Source organism: Cervus canadensis, chromosome 25, assembly GCF_019320065.1.
Source record: "Cervus canadensis isolate Bull #8, Minnesota chromosome 25, ASM1932006v1, whole genome shotgun sequence".
Taxonomy (NCBI): domain Eukaryota; kingdom Metazoa; phylum Chordata; class Mammalia; order Artiodactyla; family Cervidae; genus Cervus; species Cervus canadensis.
The window spans coordinates 1,643,792-1,658,508 of record NC_057410.1 but is presented as its reverse complement, the minus strand read 5'-3'; the positions used below and the strand labels follow the sequence as shown (position 1 = coordinate 1,658,508).

Sequence of the window (14,717 nt, the reverse complement as noted above, 5' to 3'; positions counted from 1 at the left end):
GCTGACTTTCGAGCCTCCCTCCTGGCCTGGGTTCCTTGCCAGTTCCGGGAAGGAAGGCAGAAGGGATTGTCCTCGCCCTCTGATATTCACCCTTGGCTGGTCCCCCCTTCCACCTCCCGAAGGCCAGGCAAGGCCCCGCTCAGCAGGCCGGTGAGGACTTGGCAAGAACAGGGGTCCCCGGTCCGGCCTGGGCTCCCCTTTGGTATTTTTGCAGCTGGAGACTATTAGTTGCAAGCAAAAATCCTTTGTTATCCAACCCCCCTCCATCACATTATTTTCCTTTCTTCTCAAGTCCAGACTCATCTGCCCAGCACACTACATACACTCACAAACAGGCACACACGTACACACACGCTTGGCCACTCTTCCCACTCCAAGCCTAAGGAGATGGGCTCAAATGGGCACCTTCCCTCCAAAGGCGGTGCTGGATCGTTGCCCCCGATCCTGGGGCATGGAGGGGACAAATGCAGTCCTGCGCTTTGGCCTAGAGGACCTCACATTCTGGTACCACACACCCAGAGAGCAGCTGTCCCCTCGAGGGCCATCCTTCTCAGGACTGATCTACCTCAGAGACCTTCCAGAAGGCCTCTGGCCAAAGACCCCAAATCCCGAAAACAGGAGAACCTCAGGTAAACCCTAGGGGAGGGATGCTGTGTGATGGTGGGAGGAGTCTGGGGCTGGTCTGAGAGCTGAGGGGCCAGGGATGCCAGAGTAGAGAAGGAGGCCAGTAAGCTGGGAGGGCAATGAGACAGAGGATAGACCACAGCCTGCTGGTGATGTCACAAAGGACTTTCAGTTCCAGGCCCCAGAATAGACCTGGGGTGTCTGTGCGAATGCTCAGCACTCGGCTCTCCCCACAACTCCAGCTTTTCTCAGCGTCTCCACCCCTCACATCACTCAAGAAGCATCTCCCTAAACAGTGACTGCTTTTCCAGAAACAACAGCACCCACCTCATTCCCACAAAGACCCTAGCTTCAGCCACAGGATTTAAGATACTCTTCCTAAAGTAATCCTGGGGAAGAAAGAGAGCCTCTATGCCTTGGGGGAAATATCCCCCAACACATCCACACACCCGGAGATTCCAACTAGAGTACAAGGTCCCTGGACAAGGAAGGAAAACCACATTTCCACCTTAACCACATCCCGAGGAACACACGGACTTCTTGGCCTTGTTCCGGGAAACTCTCCCATCACTCTGCTCCAGACACTGACAGCCCAGCCCAGGTTTGAATCCTGGTTCTGTCACCTTCCAGCTGTGGAACTATGGGCAAGTTATTTGATGTCTCTGAGTCTCAGTCTGCTGATCTGGAAAACAGGATGATGCCATGAATAGCCCTCAGCACGGGGCTTGGCACATGATAAGCGCTCTACTAATGGGAGCTGTTGTTCACACCATCCCCTGATCCTCCCTCCCCTCAACCCCATCCTTCCTGCCTTTTCCATCTGCACCTTCAGCCAGAGCCATGTGGCCTCCTGACTACAGGTGGGCAGTTTGGGGCTGACACCCACTATTTATTAAGGCAGTTCAGGCCACCAGGAGGAAGATCGTGCTGCAGGCCTCCACAAGCCCCAGGAGCTCCTCTTATCACAGCCTGTTTACCTGATGACAAATATCACGCGGGCAGGGTGCTGTCTTTCCTTCTGTGCCCAGCGCCCGACACACATGTACTGATTCACTCAACAAATATTTGGTGAGTCTGAGTGCTCATGCTCTTGTCCCAGTGCTGGGACATCAGTTTTTCCCTTCCCTGCTTCTTCCAGAATCCTCCTTCTCTGGCCTGAGGATGCCCAAGAGAGACAACCTTCCTGCTTGTCAGACCTACTCTGGTGTCTCACCCAGGGGCTGGGGGAGATGCTCGGGGGTCCAGGGCCCTCGCAGGTAGGGAGGAGACCACTGGGCGGGCCTGGCAGAAGCTTTGCTAAATGGCATGCTTGCATGCTCCTGTTTCCTGCTGGGTCCTGACTTCAGCTCTTCTCATTCCACCAGCAGGTCCGGGGATCAGCCGTGTGGGGTCAGCTCTACCCCCCGGGTCCCCTCCCTGCCACGCATGTACTTCCTGCCCCACTGCCCTCCTCTGCCTGGCCCAGGCCCACACAGGCTCAGTCCTGGGTCCCGGGATGAGACGCTTGGCCTCTGCGGCTCCGATTCAAAGTCAGAACCAGGGTCTTCCCACTATTGAGAAATGCTTGCTGGGCTCTAAAACGCATCTCTCTTGCTTAAGTTACTTCCTTTGGCTTGAAAACAGGGAGGGGGTTGTTGGGAGCAGGCTGGGTGGAGAGGCAGCTTCAAGGAGACAGCGGGGGAGGAGAGCACTGGGCTGGAGCCGTGCCGGGAGACGCAGGGCCGGCCCGTCCTGGCCAGGAAGAGGAGCAAAGGGCCATTAAATGTGAGGAAACTGGGAAGGGGGACGGGAAGCAGAGGCACCAGGAGGTGGGGAGCTTGAGGCCAGTGAGTGGGCTGGCGAGAGCCCCTCGACATTCTGACACCCAGCAGGTGAGAAAGGCCAAAGAAGCGGGTGGCTGGTTTTCCTCTGTCACTGAAGTGTTCTGCAGGCTGGGGTGGGGGCTGAGAGGGTCGGGGTAACCTGCCCCATGGGAGGAAGGGTCCCCTGCCAGCCGGGAGGTCAGCTCATCAGACTCAGAGGATCAACTCTCTCTCTCTGCCCCTCCTCTAGACAAATCACTGCCCTATTTCCTGTTGTGATTTTAAACACACACACACACACGCACACACACACGCACATGCGAGGGAGGGAAAAGTGAAGTTGGCCAGCTGGACTTAGGGACCCATTTCGCAACCTCACAGCCTGCAGCCTAGCAGGCCTTTTCCAGGCCTCCCGGCCAACCTCCTCTTTCCCTGTGCAGCAGGGGACCAGGGAGAAGCCTGAGGACCCCCGAGGGCACCTCTGGGGCATCCCCCCATACCCGGCTCCAGACGAAGTGACTGCAGCAAGTCTTATTTCCCTCAAGGCCTCTGTTGGCAACCCCAGAACCTCCCCCAACATGCACACACATCCTCCCAGGGCCCCCGTCCTGAGGCCTTGTGCCCGTTCTTCCTACGGTGGAAACATCCTGATAGCTCAGGTCAGAGGAGCAAAGCCGAGCTCGGGCCGGGCTGCGGTGGGTGGGGCAGTGGGTACCCTTGACCTCTAGCCCTGCCCAGGGGCGGCCCTGCAGGGGGCTGGACGGGACCCGAGGTTCCTTCAGAGGGTGGTCAGAGGGGAGGTGGGAGGGCGGGCAGGCCAGGACTGCTGGCCTCTCGGGGCCTCGGTTCCTGTCATTCCCAAAATGCTCGGCGTGTTTACGCACAGCTTGCTCTACCATGAATCTACCGTTTCTTTACAGCCACTCACTTTTCTCATCTTGCTGCATCCTAAACAATCTATGCAACCAGAGGTCTGACTTGCCAGTTGTAGGAGTTTCCTAACAGGTATTAAATAAAAACATAACTATTAACATAACAATAAAAAAACACGTGTCCACATACACCCTAACCACGAAGGCATTCCCACTTAGGGGAAGTGTTAGCCACTCAGTCATGTCCAACTCCTTGAGACCCTCTGGACTGTAGCCCGCCAGGCTCCTCTGTCCATGGAATTCTCCAGGCAAGGATACTGGAGTGGGTTGCCATTTCCTTCTCCAGGCCCACTGAGGGAAAGGCAGTCGTAAACCCTGAGTCGGGACGGGGGGCCCAGTGTCTTCCCTGAGGGTCTCCTGGCTCTGCCCATCACATTGTCCAGTCTTGGGATCAGAGCCCTCAGAAACTTGACCATCCTGCCACGCAAGGCCAAGGGGAGGATGGGCCCTGGGGTTACCTTAAAGAGAGGAACATTGAGTCCCTAAGATGCACCTCCCACCGAGGCTAACGAAAGACAGGCTGGGGGAGGACGAGCTGGCAGCCCAGACTGTCGGGGCAGGAAAGCACTCACACGCGCACACACACCTGTCAGGACGAGTGAGGACATGGGCAGTGGTCTCTTCCCACTCGAGTGGAAGCGGATGGAAGGGACTGGGCTCAGACAGGAAACAGCGGGACCTCGATCCTCAGCCTGTTCCAGAGCCTCGCATGAAGCCATGCTGACCACCGCGGGCCCGGGTGGGGCCTTGCAAGGGCTCAGGACGCCGGGCAGGTCCGGCTCTCACACACGCCCCAGGACCCATGTGAAACAAGCTCACTTCCGGGCCTCCTTCCTTCTTTCTATTCTATTTCTGTTTCCAGAGCTTTCTCCAGGGCAGGCTCCCCCTTCTTCCCACCCCAGCGGGAGGCTCCTCTCAGGCCCTGGACTCTGGGCTGCAGCACCTCTCCCCAGTCAGGCTCCTCCCTCCCACATGGGGCTCAGCCCAGGGGCCCCAAGAATGGCATGAGTGCAAAGAGGGCCCCCCCGAGGGCCGAGAGAAAGCAGGAGAAAGCAGCAGCCTTCTCCCTCCGGCCCCTGGGGGGCTAATTACAGGCCAGGAGCCCCCTGCACAGGTGAGAGCCTGGGGCCGGACGCTTGCTCTCGCTGGCACTTGGGCAGGCCCTCAGCCTCTCCTGGGAAGGGGGATGCGCCGGGGGTGGGGGAGGGTGCTGGGGAGAGACACTTCCGACATCCTCAGCTCTGGGCCCATAATTAGTTTGTGGGATGAGAGCAAAACAACCATCCTCAGGGTGACAGCCAGACAGTCAGGCGGCATGGGCGGGGGCAGGGCTGAAGGAAGGGACAGAGGCCGGGGCAAGAGGAGCCCATTCATTCACGCCGGCAGCATTTCTTCCCAGAGCCTTCTGGTCTCTCCTGGCCTCCCGGACTCTGCCCCAGAGGGGCCCAACGAATCTAGCAGACTCTGAAGGCAGCGCTCTGTTTGCCAAGGGAGGGGTACCCGCCTGAGGTTATTTCCTGCTTCTCCTGGGCAGGAAGGCAGGAGAGGGGCCAGGTCAGAGCCAAAACAGAGAAGCTTCCCATCAGGGCACCCCCACCAGGTCACCTACCCATCAGCCCATCTCCTGCCCTGAGGCAGGGCCAGGGAGGGAAGGGCTGGAGCTGTTTGCCCGGACAGGCCTGATGGGTGGGGCCGCTGCCAGGGGCCAGGGAGAGGGCAGCCGTCTCGTGGGGTCTTGCCCTAAGCCTACCCCACCTACCATGGGGTTCCTGAGCTGCCTGCCCCTCAGGAGCTCTGCCAGCCAGGTGTTGGCTGAGCCTCCAGTCCAGCACTCCAAGGATGACAGGTCTATCACAGGCGGGCTTTGGTCGCCAACAGCCCAAGGACCCCGCCCTGGGATGCTGTGGAGGGGCAGCAGCTGAGCTGTGGACCATATGATGAGGTCGCGGGGGAGGGAGGCTCTCGGAGGAACTCCTGTTCCCACCAGAACTCAGCCCTTGGGTCCTCCTGGATTTCTGTGCAGATCTCCACGTGGGGACCCAGGGAAGAAACTTCAAAATCTTCTGGACAGGCCCCAGTTCACCATCCTAAATCTCCTGCATGGCCTCTAGTGACTTCTGGCTTTCATTTCAATTTATCTGATTTTGCCAGACAAGCTCAAGCCCATTATGCAGGTGAGGAAACCAAAGCTTGAGACAGGGAGTTCTGGTTTACTCAAGGTCACAGATCAAGTTACCCTCTCTCCCGGGCGTCAGATCAACCACAGGCCAGACCTCCCCTCAGCCCCGTGGCGCATTTCCTGAAGATGTGATGACACAGAGGTTTTGTTCATTCGTGTAGCAGCAGCATCTGAGATGAGCAGAAGTGCTCCAGGTGGCGGACCTCTGCCCTGGCCCTGGCCCTGGCCACACCCCATCTTCCACCTCTGAGGCATCAGCGTACAGCCTGGGGTGGGAGCTCGAAGGGGAACATCCAGGATATCTGAGAGCATTCCCGGTGGGGTCATTCCTGCCCCAGAGCCTGCCCCCCAGAAACAGTCTCAGGACCCCCACAGCCACGCTGCGGCAGGGAGTCAGTTCTGGCGACGCCCTCAAGGGAAACGACAGACGCGGAGATGGACCCGGCCTGGCCCCGGCTCCTCTGCCCTCAGCCACAACTTAGCAAGGCTCCTCCGCCTCCAGGCCCCTTCTTTCCCTTGCTGTGGCTCCCGCCATGTGGGAAAACCCCTCTGTGGACTAACCGACACTCTTCTCTCTGAAAAGGGACAGTCCCTGGTCTCTGGAAGTTGACCAGACATTGTCCTCTCGGGCACTTCTCCTAGGAGGCCCTTCTCTGCCCTGGGCCAGAAACGCAGGAGCCATCAGCTCAGAGAGAGGACAGGAAGCACGGACACAGCTCTGCCCTGGCCCCAAACAAGGGTCACCACGTTCAACTCGCTGCCTCGGCCTCAGTCAGGGGCTTTCGTCTAGGCTCCTGGACCAGTCAAGGGTCATCCCGTCCATCCACTCCCCCGGCCCAGCTTGTCCCAGACAGGCTTGGCCTCGCCCATCTCCCCCACCCTCGCCGGCTCCCCGCGCGGGAGCAGGTGACTCACGGTGCAGGCTGAGGGAGATGTTGATGGTGTACTCATCCACGAAGCCCTTAAGGCCGGGCATGCGGGCGCACTTGAGCTGCGTCTGGGCAGCGCTGTCGCCGACATGCACCCAGCACACCGTCTCGTTGGCGTAGCTGAAGTCCATGGCTGTGGTCTGCCGTGTGCTAGTGGGCGTGATGGTGGAGACCTGGGCCCCACTCAGGTACGTAGCCAGGATGTTCTGCGAGTTGGCAATCAGCAGCACCGGGGGCCGGTCAACCGGCTCTGGAGACACAGGAGAGAAGGGTCAGGGCGCCGCTCCGGCCTCTCCCCACCAGGGAACCACACCGAGGGCGCCTGGCCGTACGGTCGCAGCTCAGCCCACCCACCGTTCTTGGCCTTGCAGGAGCGGTTGTCCGGCTGCAGCAGGTACCCTTCCACGCAGCCGCACGTGAAGGAGCCGTCCGTGTTGGTGCACAGCTGGCTACAGGTGCCATACACCGAGCACTCGTCGAAGTCTGCCGGGAAGAGGCGGGAGCGTGGTCATTCCCAGCATGCCGAGGGGCGGGGAAGGGAGAGACCTCAGACAACACCAGGGGTGTGCCCATCCCTACGGCTACTTCGGAGAACAGTCGGACAGAATCTACCGCAACAGGAAACGTGGAATGTCACCACCTAGCAAGCCCAGGCTTGGGATCCACTCTAGAAACATATCTACACAGGTGCTTATCATCCATTCACTCAGAAAAGATTTCCCGAGTACCTGCAATGTGCCTAGGCTTGGGGGACACATCAGGAAAAAAAAAAAAAGATTCAAACTGCTGCCCTTTTAAACCTTAAATTCCGGGACTTCCCTGCTGGTCCAGTGGTTAAGAATCTGCTTTGCAATGCAGGGGACGTGGGTTCAATCCCTGGTCGGGGAACTAAGATCCCCCAAGCCATGGGGGCAACTAAGTTTGTGCCCCACAACTGAGACCTAATGCAGCCAAATAAATGAATAAATAAATATTCTTTAAAGAACATAAATTCTGATGATAAATGAAATGTTGCTATTATAATAATAAATAAAATAAAAAGGTAAATGACATGTTAGGGGAAGTTAGTGCAATGGGAAGTAGCTGGTGCTATGAAAAATACTAAGTAGAGATAGGGGACAGAGAATGCAGGCAGTGGGGATGGGATTTAGGGCTATAAGGAGGGCCTCACTGAGAAGGTTACATTTGTGCCAAGATGGAAAGGAGGTACATTTAAAACAGAAAAGTTTGCATTGTTTGTAACAGAGAGAAACTGGGAACATCTTACTCATCCAAAGGGAGATGGCCAAGTGAACTGTGGTAATAGTCATACATCACTGCGGTTTCTAAAACAATGGGGTAGATCTCTACACATTAACATGGAAAAATCTCTAGAACATACTGGGTGAAGAAACTGAAAAAAAAAATATGTACAGTATGTGCATGCATGCTAAGTCGCTTCAGTCACGTCTGACTCTTTGCCCCCCCGTGGACTGTAGCCTGCCAGGCTCCTCTGTCCACGGGATTCTCCAGGCAAGAAAACGAGTGGGTCGCCATGCCCTTCTCTAGGGGATCTTCCTGACCCAGAGATCAAACCCACGTCTCTTAATGTCTCCAGCACTGGCAGGCGGGTTCTTTACTACCAGGCCACCTGAGAAGCCATATACAGTATGATGTATATGCAAACAAGGTCACATGCGCATAAACAGTACTTTCAATTAGATTCTCCATGAACACATGTATACCTGGATAGAGAAAGGCCTGGACAGAGAAGGGGCAAACTGCCAGCAAGAGCTGATTTCCAGAGAGATGGGGAAGGGACCGTAACTAAAGAGGATATGTTAAAGGGGAGTTTGGTTTTGTCTGTAATGCTTTAAAACTTTTTTAACAAGAAAACTCACATATGACCTATATATATATATATATATATGTATGACATGGGGGAATCTCAGGTCCCCTACCAGGGGTCAAACCCGTGCCCCCTGCATTGGAAGTGCATCTTGACCACTGGACCACCAGGGAAGTCCTTGGCCTATATAATTTTTAAGATGAGTTTTGAATAGTCTGGCGGAAGCAAGCAGTTAGGGCCCACAGTCCCGATCTGAGGCTGTAGGGCGTGTTGCAGACCCGCTCCCTGTCTTGCACTTTTCAAGCTCTCTCCCCCCAGCCTGGCGCACCGCCCACCCACCGCCCCCAGCACGACTGAACCCCAGGGGGGCGTGCGTCCCACTTGCCCTTGCAGGTCTTGCCGTCCGCCTGTAGCTGGAAGCTGCTGTTGCAGTAGCAGGTGGGCCCGTCGATGGTGGGGACACAGTGGTGCTGGCAGCCCAGATGGGAACACGGTCCCCGTTGCTCTGCGGGGGACGGGGGCAGGAGACACATGCTCAGGCCCCCAGATCTGGCGATCACACCCAGACAGCACCCTTCCCTCAACCCTTCAGTAACCACGTCCCAGGCCTGCAGGGTCAGAGACGAAGTGGCTTAGGAAGCATCAAGTATATTTTGTAAGTGAGGAAATTGAGACCGATGAGGGTATAAGACAGGTCCAAGGTCGCATCACCAACTGGCTCAGAACCTGCATCTTCCTGTTCTGGCGGCCCCGACCCTCTCTGTTCCTAGTTTGCTGGTCAACAGCACGTGAGGACTGATTCTCAGCCCCTTCACATGCTTCCTGCCTGCCATGCCCGAGGACTGCAATTTTGGCTTTGGGGCTGACGGGGAAGCGCTGGCAGGGAATCGAGTCTTGCCACGCAGGACCCCAGGCCTGGTCTGGAAGCATGCCTGCAACCCAGCCCTGGTGTCCGAGAGGGCCCAGAGAGAAGGCCCAAGGTCCAGGTAGAGGAGAGGAGGAAGAGACGCAAGCCTGCTCCCCCGGGATCTTTCTCTAATCTTCCTCCTGCCTCTGACCCACTTCCACAGGGGAGACAGAAGGGAATGAAGCAGGAGGGGGAAGAGGTGGGGGAGCAGCTACCCCCCCCAGATCAGCGACCCAATTAATGGCCTTGCGTGGGGCCAGGCGGCCTGGCCACAAAGACCCCTTTGTCCAGCTGCCTCACACCCCTGCTCCCCCCCTCCCACCTAGGAGAGAGCGCTGCCCGAGATGCTAAGACGTTAAGAGGCGCTAAGCCTGCCAGGAGGAGCAGAGATGGGGAGCCAGGCCCTGGTGAGCCCGTCTCCTCCCCACCTCTGTCCCAGAGCCCGAAGGTGCTTCCGCAGTCCAGCCTTGCCCCCAAAGAGGGGAAGTAGTGTTTGTTTCTGGAAAATCTAGAAAAGAGGTTCTCTTCTGGATAGGGGGTGGGAGGATGATCAGGTCCAGCTTCTGAAGTATCAGAGAAGGAAGCTCAAGCCCTAGGTTTCTTACATTCCTGGTTGTTTGTGATGCTGACCGGGTATGCAAAAGCAGGCAAACTTGAACACATACTGTCCGATAAGATGGGACGTGCGTGGTAATTGAAGTCAGCCCCCTAGGCCCACATTCTACATCCCATTCCAGGAGCTCCTGACAAAAACATGCAGACTCAACCAAAGGAAAAGGATAAAAATCTTCCACAAACTCCCTGCCCTCAGTGAACAGGATCCAGATGTGTCTCTTCGCACAGGCAGATGTTTTCTGACACGCGTTACAGACACAGGAAAGGGTCTCCACCCCCGGGGTCTTGCCCAGGGCCTCACAAAGCCAGCTTCCTGTTCCAGGCCCAGATCTTGAGGGCAGTAGAGGTTCCTATTCCCTGAGGTGCAGGCCTGAGCTTCCCCCCGCTCCAACCCCATCCCCGGGAATCTCTCCCATCCTCACGAGAGATCCAGACTCCCCCTAGGACAGGAGGGTCTCTAGCAGAAAAACTGCAGAGCTGGTGGGCCTGAGATGCAGGTGAGAAGGAAGTCTGACCTACTGTCCTAAACTTCCCTCCTTAGTTGGGGGGGCGGGAGGGGGAAGCAGCTTCTAAGAGCCTCAAAGACCTGTCCTTCCCGGGGGATGACTTCGGGGGCCCTAGCAGGGGAGGCAGGCAGCAAAACTCCAGACCTCCCCCGCCGCCCCGCGCTTCAGTGACAGCATCTGCTTGTCTCTGCTCATACCCAGGTTCCACATAAGAAATCGTGTGAAGAAACCACCCCACTGTTTACAAAAATAAAAAAGTAGGAAAATGCGGATCTAGTAGAAAGCTCCCGTTTCACAGGTGGGACGCTGGGAGCTGGAGAGGGGTAGCGACATGTGTGAGCACACACAGCCGGAGAAGTGCCCGGGGCACAGGGCCTCGTCCCCTCTGCAGCACAAGGGCAGTGTGCAGACGGCGCTCAGACGGCAGGCCTCCAGACCCATCGGGTGCCCGGCGGAGAACGCACGGCATCCCCCTGGGAGAGCAGAGGCGAGCAGCCCTTACCTCGGCAGTGGGGCCCCTCGTCCGAGCCGTCCGCGCAGTCCTGGACCCCGTTGCAGAGGCGGGACATGAGGATACACAGCTCGGTGCCAAGGCAGTTGTGCTCGTTCGGCTGACATCGCTGGGCCTTACTCTGCGGACCTGGGGGCAGACGGAAAGCTCGGTGTGGGCATGCTGGCTACAGAGGCTGGCTGGCCAGCGACTCACTCGGGGGGAGGCTGGGGAACTGAGACTGGGGTTTCAGGCACCTGCAATGTTCAGATCTCAGGAGGCCTAGGGCCTGTTAGACTCTTCAACCTCGGGCTCATCTACGCTACTCCCAATAGTAGCCACACCTGGGATCCGCCAGGTGGAGGGGATAACTAGCTTTCAGCAAAGAGTCCACAGATGCCCCATGCTGTGGACCCCAAGGCTTCCACATTCTACAGCAGGAGACAAAGCGCCCCTCCTTCCCATCACATCCTGGGTCACAGAGCCCGGGCGGAGAGCTGGACCACGTCTTCTAGAAACGCACTTTACAATATGAAGCATCATACATGGCTATTCAGCACTTGACATGTGACCAGTTCCAACTGGATGTATAAAAAGCGCCCTGGCAAAGATAAACAAATAAAAAACAGCGGGAGTTCCCCGGTGGTCCAGCGGTTAGGACTCTTTCACTGCAGCAGCTCCAGGTTCAGTCCCTGGTTGGGGAAATATCATCCCCCAAGGTGTGTGGAGGGGCCATAAATAAATAAAATGTACACTGGTTTTTGAAGACTTAATACCATAGCCACAAAAAGGAATGCAAAAGGTCTCGATACTTTTATGTGAAAAAATATGCTGAAATGATAATATTTTGTATACACTGAGTAAAATAAAGGTAAAATTAATTTCATCTGATTATTTTGACCACTTTGGTTTTTTTTTTTTAATAGATACTTATTTTTTTAGCCACATCCCGTGGCATGTGGGGTCTTAGTTCCCCAACCAGGGATTGAACCCATATCCCCTCCATGGGAAGGAGGAGTCTTGACCACCTGACCACTGGCAAAGTCCCTATTTTGACCTTTTTTGAATGTAGCTACTAGAAAATTTCAAAATTGAAATGCATGCCTTGCATTATATTTCTATGCAACACACTATGCTAGACCCCCACCCCAGGGCAGCCTGCCTGAAGGAGGACTTTGGGAACCGTCAAAGGTTGTGGCCTGCTGGTGATGTCTCTGCTTCCCTTGTTGCCCAAGAAGATGGGCTGCGGGGAGGGCGGGACAGAGCTCCTCAGGGGATCCTAAGGAGGCCAGGATCTAGGACACTGGCTGAGCCTGTGGGCTGGCTAACAGATCACTGCCCAGTGGTTCCCAAGCCCAGACAGGACGTGAGAAGGTGCCTGCACCTGAGCGTACCTGTCCGCCTGTGCCGGGGAGGAGTCACATGCACAGGCAGCGGAGGTGTGTACCAGGGGCAGAGTGGAGTGGAGAGAGCGTGAATCTGTGAATCTCCACGTGCGCCGGCGCTGCCGGCCTCAGTATGGACATTTCCAGGTCCTCTTGGGAGTGAGTCTGGGCTTGTGTGTGCGTGTCTGGGGCATCTGTCTGAGTGCAGGTTATGTCTCTGCATCCCCATTTCAGAGTGGTGACTCGGCGTGGCTGCGAGAATCTGTTTGTGCCAGCGTCTGCCTCTGTGTGTGAATGTCGCCAGGGTAGGGGGAGTGAGTCAGGCCCTGGGAGCGGCTCCGTGTGAGTGTGATGGGTCCAGGAGTGTGCATGAGTGGGGACAGTGAGCGGATATGTATATCTGCATCAGACTAAAGCAAGGATGGATAAAAAGAGCCAGATCTGGCCCCTCTGCATGGCTTTCTTTATCTTCAACACCAAACACTGGGGTCCGAAAAGTGGGACATAAAGGTGGCCTGAGACAAGCAGACACTCCAGGCTGAGCCCCCACAGAAACACTTGTAGAGTACCCCTGGATCCGACACCTCCAGAGCAGGGTATCAAGGTGAGGCAGAGAGAACCAGTGGTTTCCTTTCCTGGCCCTAAAATTACTGCTAATAACTATGAGTGAGGGTGTGGAGATGGGGCTGGGACAGGGTAAACCCCAGGAGAGAACACAGAAAGACCTAAGAATGCAGGGTCCCCAGACCCCTGCCCAGACCAGCCCAGGAGGGGACGGGCTCTGAAGGCGGAGACTCTGCCAGCTGCCCAGGACTCCAGGGTCCCGCCAGCAAGTTCTCCACCCCCCACTGGCAGGGTGAGGGCTGGGTGGGGACCTTTCTCCCAGTTTAAACAGCTGCCTCTGATTACACCACTTACTGAGGACAGGGGGAGGAGGGCGGGAAATGCGCAGGGGTGGGGCTTCTGGTACAGAGATTGAGCCAGAGCCAGTGGCCTTTGGCCTGGGAACCTGAGGACAGGAAGGGGACCCAGCAAGACCCAGGGGCACCCATCAAGGATCGGGAGGCTCAGAGGTGGGAAGAAGCGGGAGGAACCAGAAGGGAGCGGAACCTTCCAGCAAAGCTGTCAGCCCAGAGAACACGGTCTCTGGCAGGCTGGGGTGGGCACAGCGGCTGAGGATCAAGCTCATTTTTGAGCATACCAAACACCGTGCCGGGCTCTTTGAAGAGCAGGGGGAGGATGGTTGGACAGTTTTAGCTGTGTCATGTACAAACAATCACAGAGCAAGGTCCACGCCAGGCTCAAGCTCACCTGTCTTCATCCCAGACTGCCACCTGGGCCAAAAGGAAAAGGGGTAAATCGGTGATGGGGGGTAGGGATCCGGAAAAGGTACTTACAAATCTCGGGAGCCTCATCGGATCCATCCGGGCAGTCCCTCTCACCATCACACCGCCAGCCTTTTGAGATACAGGTGATCTGGTCTCTGCAGGCAAACTGCTTGGGGCTGCAAGTCTTAGGGACTAGGGGCAAGGGAAGAAAGCAGGGGTGTGAACAGGCGTGGAGGCCAGTCTGGAAGCCCTCAAGGGTTCCTCCTCCTTCCTCAGGCAGCAGCAGTCTCCATCCGGCCCAGGCTCCAACCCAAGGCTCCGGTGTGGAGCAGGGCCGGGGGCAGGGGCTGGGGGTCACTCAGGAACACTGTGTACCTGAGACAGGGCAAGGGAAGGATGCGGGGAGCACGCTGCTGCCGCCTGACTCGGTCCTGCAGGCTGCCCGTACGCTCTCCCCGCTCCCGGGGCCGAAGCCCGTGTGTTCTCTGATACTCTGGTCAGACGGCAGCAGGCCCCGCTCTGCTGGCTGAGGGTGATGGGGCATTTAGGATTTGACAGGTTTTCTCTTTATCTTCTCCATCCCACGAGAGGTCCAGAGCTGGTCTTTGCTAACCTCTCTGCTTCGGCACCTCCTGGTCCTCGGAACACATCACCCCACACATCTCCAACTCCTAACCGCCAGGCCCTCCCCAGACGGGATGTGTGTGTGGGGCGCCCTTGGCACATGGGTGTTTCAGAGATGGTATCAACAGAGGAGTTCTACCTCCACATCCGTCCTCTAAACACACAGCCTCCCTTGTGGATAACCTCAGAGTGAAGAGGCACCTGAGACTGCTCAGGCCGACGGGGCTGGAGAGCCGAGGCAGGGGGATGCCTGGGGTGACCTGCAGGAGCTGGTTTCAGCCCAGCCAAGCCAGGACGTTCCTATATCCAGGACCGCTTCTCTGCCCTAATCCCTCACCGCACCATCTGCTCTCTACGCCCACCCCATTCTCTTACCTCACTCTCCAGGGATGAATTAAGCATGATCACACTAAGGCTCATTGTTACCTCAGTAAGGCTCATTGTTACCTCAGTAAGGCTCATTGTTACCTCAGTAAGTGCCGGGAAGCGTGGTCAGCCCCTTCCTTCCATGTATCATCGCCTTCAATTCTCTCCACAACATGACAAAATAGGTACGACTGATACCATT

General features: G+C 56.8%; 1 protein-coding gene across 2 annotated transcripts in view; it reads right to left on the bottom strand.

Annotated features, from left to right (window-relative positions):
• The window catches only part of LRP1 (LDL receptor related protein 1), an 80,394-nt gene that overhangs the window by 57,721 nt on the left and 7,956 nt on the right, over nt 1–14,717 (bottom strand). For both annotated transcript variants that reach the window (XM_043446537.1, XM_043446538.1), the window contains exons 2-6: nt 13,595–13,717; nt 10,825–10,962; nt 8,680–8,799; nt 6,821–6,949; nt 6,453–6,716 (exon numbers count right to left, since the gene is read on the bottom strand). In XM_043446537.1, the coding sequence (XP_043302472.1) occupies nt 6,453–6,716; nt 6,821–6,949; nt 8,680–8,799; nt 10,825–10,962; nt 13,595–13,717 (774 nt within the window). The remainder of the gene's footprint in view (nt 1–6,452; nt 6,717–6,820; nt 6,950–8,679; nt 8,800–10,824; nt 10,963–13,594; nt 13,718–14,717) is intronic.